The 6,000-nt window shown below is 57.2% G+C and overlaps 1 protein-coding gene across 2 annotated transcripts; it reads right to left on the bottom strand.

Moving 5' to 3' along the window:
• Positions 1–756: 756 nt before the first annotated feature.
• LCN8 (lipocalin 8) lies at positions 757–5,114 on the bottom strand. 2 transcript variants are annotated; one of them, XM_053573973.1, is made up of 7 exons: positions 5,022–5,114; positions 3,897–4,027; positions 2,772–2,842; positions 1,662–1,766; positions 1,492–1,581; positions 1,388–1,413; positions 757–858 (listed from the first exon to the last, which is right to left on the bottom strand). In XM_053573973.1, exons 1-7 carry the CDS (start codon positions 5,112–5,114, stop codon positions 847–849), a joined length of 528 nt encoding a protein of 175 aa, XP_053429948.1. In that variant the 3' UTR covers positions 757–846. The 2 variants fall into 2 exon arrangements, with proteins under 2 accessions (XP_053429948.1, XP_053429939.1); XM_053573964.1 differs by lacking the exon at positions 5,022–5,114 and having other exon boundaries at positions 801–1,034; positions 2,772–2,973; positions 3,897–4,159.
• Positions 5,115–6,000: the final 886 nt, after the last annotated feature.

Raw genomic sequence — 6,000 nt, 5'->3', positions numbered from 1 at the left:
TGTGTCCAGCTCCTGGGAGCAAGGCCAGCAGCAACAGCTGCAGAGCGAAGCCACCTGAGGGCCTCACACCTAAGCTCCTCACAGGGCAGGGCCGCAGGACCGTGGTGGGGAGGCCAGGGTGTCCTGTGTGAAGAGTAGTCATGGAAATCCCAGTACTTGCTGGAACACCCAGAAATGAGCCCCACCTGTCACCCCTCAGCTCCCCCCAGGAAAGACCCACAGGCATTGGGTTGTCAGAGGGTTCCCACTGGCACAGCCAACTGGGAAAAGGTCCTGGGCTGATGGACATACTACACTATAGTCTTAGCCCTCATGCTGGCCAGACACTGTCCCCCAAAACCACCCCTTCCCATGTACATCCCCATCCCCACCAGGTGTCACCCATGACATACCCCACCTGATCTTGGGGTGCCCAGGGAGCCACATGGGAAAGGCACAGGCACCTCCAGACTGGTGGGGACATCTGAGCCCAGTGCTGAGAAGCCTGACCCAGCTGGGGCCCAGGGAAGTTCACCCACCTGCCTCTCCTCAGAGTCCCGCACTGGGTTTGGCCACGGTGCCTGGCCAGGCTGCAGCACCCAAGTGGACACAGGGATGCCCAGACAGTGCAAGCACCCTCTCTTTTGTGACCAGGAAGTCACCAGGCACTTGGATTGGTGCCCGCATCCCCCAAGGCTCACTTTTGTGAACCCCCACCACCTCCCAGCCACCTGGTCCTGGCCCATCCCCCCAAGAACGACACACAGGCAGCAGGTTTGGCAACAGAGTTTACTCAGAGCAGGTGCAGGGGCCCTGCGAGGCCAGGCAGGCGGGGGCTCCGGCATCGGGCCTGGGGCAGGAGCCCCTCTAAATCAGCTCCTGTGACAGACAGGGCAGGGCTCAGGGTCTGCACGTCCCCCAGAGGTCCCATGGGGCAGTGGTGAGGGCCACTTAACAGGGCCGGTGTCCAGCTGCCTGGCTTTGGGCAGAGCACTCAGCTCCCCGAGCCTCAGTCTCTCTGTCTGTGAAATGGGGTGACAGTCCCAGCCTCGAGACTGGGTAGAGGCGAAAGATCGTGAAGGTGATGGGCCAGCGCAGTGCCACACACGGGGCCGGGGATGCAGCCCGGTGTGGCTCAGCTGGCCAAAAAGTTGGGGACGAGGGGCTACCCCTTCCCCCGCCCAGCTCTGCCCTCCACATCCCCAGCCTCCCAGGGTTCCCATCTGGGGCCACCACCCTGAAGGTTCCTGCTCTTTCCAAACCACCAAAGAGGATGGCCATCTCTGGAGCTGCCCCTCAGTGCCATGGGGTGTCCTACTCAGAGGAAGGGACAAATGGCTAAGGAGCCAACCAGGGGCTCCCATCAGGCCCAGGGGTCCAGGGGCTTTAGTCCAGCCGAGGGGCTTACCTGCTTCAGGAGCTCAGCACACCTCCCTGCAGGACAGGACAGTGTGAGAGGCTGACAGAACCAGCCCACAGGATCCCCAGGCTCCCAAAGGGCCCTGGTCTCACCGTGCCGGGGAGCCAGGTAGAGGCCAGTGTCTGCTGTCACCTCTCGGAACCTCCAGAATCCCAGATGGTCATCGTCCTCCAGGCTCCGAGCTGTGGGGCATAGGGTCTGGGTGGGCAGTGCTCAGGGAGGACAGCATCAAGGCAGACCTGCCCCTACCAGCAGAGCTTACTGAAATACTTGAGCACGTGGAATTCCCTGCCCTGCCAGAGCAGGGACAGCCTCAGGATGGCGTAGCCCTCATAGTCCGTGTCAAGCACCTGGATCTCTCTTTGGCCTTCATGAGCCAGCATGGGGTGGGCAGGGAGAACTTCTGCAGACCCAGGCATCCCACAGAGGATGGGCCTCGGGGGCCAAGGTCTGCAGGTCTAACTCAATCCTATCTCCACCCAGTGCCCAGACCCCCCCGTGGTGCCCCGGTGGGGACACTAGAACATCCCTTGAAGGATGTCCCAGCATGTTGAAAGGATAATGGGAAGGTGTGGGCATGAGATGTACAGGGAACAGCGCAGAGAACAGCAGGGGAACAGTATGGGGAACAGCACAGGGAATAGAGTGGGAACAGCCTAGGGAATAGTGAGGGGAACAGAGGGGGAAACAGCAAGGGGAATAGCACAGGGAACAGCAAGGGGAATAGCACAGGGAACAGCATGGGGAATAGCACAGGGAACAGCATGGGGAATAGCACAGGGAACAGCATGGGGAATAGCACAGGGAACAGCATGGGGAATAGCACAGGGAACAGCATGGGGAATAGCACAGGGAACAGCAAGGGGAATAGCACAGGGAACAGCAAGGGGAATAGCACAGGGAACAGCAAGGGGAATAGCACAGGGAACAGCATGGGGAATAGCACAGGGAACAGCAAGGGGAATAGCACAGGGAACAGCAAGGGGAATAGCACAGGGAACAGCATGGGGAATAGCACAGGGAACAGCAAGGGGAATAGCACAGGGAACAGCATGGGGAATAGCACAGGGAACAGCATGGGGAATAGCACAGGGAACAGCATGGGGAATAGCACAGGGAACAGCATGGGGAATAGCACAGGGAACAGCATGGGGAATAGCACAGGGAACAGCATGGGGAATAGCACAGGGAAAAGCATGGGGAATAGCACAGGGAACAGCATGGGGAATAGCACAGGGAACAGCATGGGGAATAGCACAGGGAACAGCAAGGGGAATAGCACAGGGAACAGCATGGGGAATAGCACAGGGAACAGCAAGGCCTTGTGAGTGGCTGGAAGTTGTAACTGTACCAACAGAGAAATAGCACTTACCAGGAAAAGCAAATTTCCCTGAAACGTTTATTTCTGAGCCCACTATTTTTTCTGTCTCACAGCTTCCTGAGCTGAAAGGCAGCAAAGTGCTCATCAGAAAAATGCCAGTCTTAGTCCTGTGTTGGGCACATTCCCAGAGTGGGGTGTGTCTTCAGGAAGGGCTCCGGCAGCCTCCTAGAGCATCCCAGAGTCTGGAGCAGGGCTGGGCAGGGAGAGTGCAGTGTGGAGGCTGCATCAGCCTCTCTATCAGGGGGTCTGGATCAGGGCTGGGCAGGGAGAATGCAGGGTGAGGGCTGCACACTAGGCCACCAGCCCCATGCTCATTTTCCTTTCTTATGAATTAACGATTGTGAGAAAATGTAGACCCCAGAGCCTGGGGTTCTGACGTTCTCTGGGGTCAAGGTCCCATGCAGGTGGCACAGGAAGGGCTGGCCCACCCAGGTGAGGCCGGCAACCCAGATCCCACACCTGCCTTTTCCACCCCGCAGGGCCCTGAAGCCTTACTTTTTTATTTAATTGAACAATAATAATAATAATAATGCAAAAAAAGTAACATTCACATTGTCAGATAAGAGTATGTCTATCAGGGCGGCGCCTGTGGCTCAGTGAGTAGGGCGCGGCCCCATATGCCGAGGGTGGCAGGTTCGGACCCAGCCCCGGCCAAACTGCAACAGAAAAATAGCCAGGCGTTGTGGCGGGCGCCTGTAGTCCCAGCTGCTCGGGAGGCTGAGGCAAGAGAATCGCCTAAGCCCAAGAGTTAGAGGTTGCTGTGAGCCATGTGACGCCACGGCACTCTACCCAAGGGGGCGGTACAGTGAGACTCTGTCTCTACAAAAAAAAAAAAAAAAAAAGAGTATGTCTATCATAGAGTGCTTTGACTCTGAGGTTCAGTATGGAGTCGTCAGTTAACTTCCAAAGTCTCAAAAAATAGACAACTAATATTTATAAATAAAAATAAAAGATAATTTCAAAAAAACAGATCATGCCAAATCTTATAGGCAGTAGAAAAAGAAGAAATACTTCAAAATCATTCTACTTCACCTGATATTAAAATTGGAAAAAATATATTATTATAAAGGGAAATCACAAACATATTTCACTTATAAATGAGGATGCAAGCCTTACTTGTTATATGCAGTCTTCACAGTCAGGTTACTCCCGTTCATGGTAAGGAACAAGCCCTCCACCCTCTTTGGGGACTTCAGCACCAGGTTTTGGTCAGAGGCCACTCCAACCTCCCGCCAGAATCCTATAAGCTGGAGAGAAGAGCCAGAGCCACCCCTAGCTCTAAACAGCAGGACCGAAACCCCTGCCCTGGGGCATTTCTCAGACCCCAGGAAAGGAACTGGTGGACTCTGGGAGGTCAGCAGATTGCTGCAAGCCTCAGTAGCACGACGGCATGATGTCTCTGAGGCCACTTGCCCCAACAGCCAGCCATCCTTCTGAAGGGTCTGCCAGGCCCTCGGACATCGTGTCCACAGGCTGACCGCCCCCTACTGTGCAGGCAGTGGGGAACAGGCCTCTGCTGTTTCTTAGCGGCCATGCGGGGGGGGGGGTGGGCAAGAGGCTCTGCCTGTCCTTGGGGGCAGGACACCGACAGGGCAGCGCTGACTGAGGCCAAGCAGCATGCACCAGGGAGCAGGTGGCTCCGGGGCTGTCCGAGCCTTGGCAGGGAGAGGCACGTCTTGCACTCAGCAATCTTCCCCAGCCCAGATCTTCATCTGAAATCTTTGTAAAACTATTTTCACAAGAGAAAAGAATTCTCGTGTCCAGCACAGGTTGCCTCTGGCCTGCTCAGCTGTGCCTGGTCTGGAAGCCTGCGCAAACGCAGGAAGGAAGGAAACACCTGCAGAAAGCGCCAGATAGGCACCAGGGCCCACCAAGTCCTCCACACCAGGGGTCCAGATGTGTGCAGAGCCAGGGGGCACAGGGGAAGCCCCCAGCCTGAAACACCCTGGAGTGCCATACAGCCCAGCTGGGCACAGGCCTGCCTACAGAAGGCCCTTGGGGCCCTCAAACACCAGGCAGTGGACAGACCCAGCAGGCCTAGCCCAGAGCCCATGGCCAGGACCTCAGCAGCCTAGCCTCCTGGGGGCCTCCTGGGTGTCCAAGCCAAGCTGGCTGTTCTGGACCTGCTGGGGAGGCAGGGCTGGGGACAGCTGGACCCACAGAAGCTGCACATTCTCTGGGCCCCTTCCTTTCCCCCCTCTACTCTCAGTGTTCGCCTTCAAGCTAAGAAAGAAAGGCCACCTTCTGCCTGTCTAGGTCCACCATTGCCGCCTCCACCTGTGCCTGGATCACTGTGAACATGCCCAGGATGGCACTCAGCAGCCAGGCCTCCATGGCAGGGTCTAGGCATAGGCACCCCTGCTCCCACAGCACCTGAGTTTATATCTGGGATAGAACATGAGCATGTGCAATCACCCGAGGCTTGTCATGAGGGGAACTTGGCGGCCAGCTGCTCAGAGACTCTGGGTGTCCCTGCACAAGGGCCATCCAGCTGGCGGCACTAACACCCACAGCTAGGGGCCAGCCTGGGCTGCACAGCAGCCGACACAGCCATCTTCCTGGCATGTGCACAATGTGGACACGGTACACAGGCTGTGTGGGGGCCTGGGAACAGGAGGGGCCCACCCACGCCAGGCTGGGCAACCCAACTTACAGGACACTAGTTGGTTTTGTGGGCTCTTTCTGGTCACTCTGGGGCAGACAGCAAAAATGCTCTAAGAGCCTAGAGGGGCCTGGCTCAACCATGTCCTGCCCACATCTGCAGCCAATGAGCTCAAGATGGGATTTGAACCCAGGCCTGATCTCTTAGGAGCCTGCCCCCACCAACAACATATTCTGTGCCATGCCCAGGACCAGCTATGTGACCTTTGGGGCCCAGTGAGAGATGGAACTGGGGGGTAAGGGTGGAACCACCTCAGTCTCTTCTCCTGCCCCTGTCCCTGGGGGTCTGAGCCTTCCACTCCTCAGGGCAGACTGCAGCGGGAGGGCCACAGGTCGGGAGAACACAGAGCCCAGCTGCTGGGCCCCATCCCTGCTCCTGCCTCCAACCACATGGTCCAGGACAGCCGCTCCACCTCAGTTTCCCCATCTGTAATGGTGACCACATACATTAAACAACCACGGGCTCTGAATGATGTACCAGAGGCACATCTCACCAGAACTCCCTGTACCCCAAGACCAGCCCCGTCCAGCCTTTGACCCTGGTGTCCAGCATCTCTCA

The sequence above is a fragment of the Nycticebus coucang genome, chromosome 2 (genome assembly GCF_027406575.1).
Source record: "Nycticebus coucang isolate mNycCou1 chromosome 2, mNycCou1.pri, whole genome shotgun sequence".
Classification (NCBI taxonomy): Eukaryota; Metazoa; Chordata; class Mammalia; order Primates; family Lorisidae; genus Nycticebus; species Nycticebus coucang.
The sequence above is the reverse complement of the archived record's forward strand: the minus strand, read 5'-3'. Positions and strand labels throughout refer to the sequence as shown.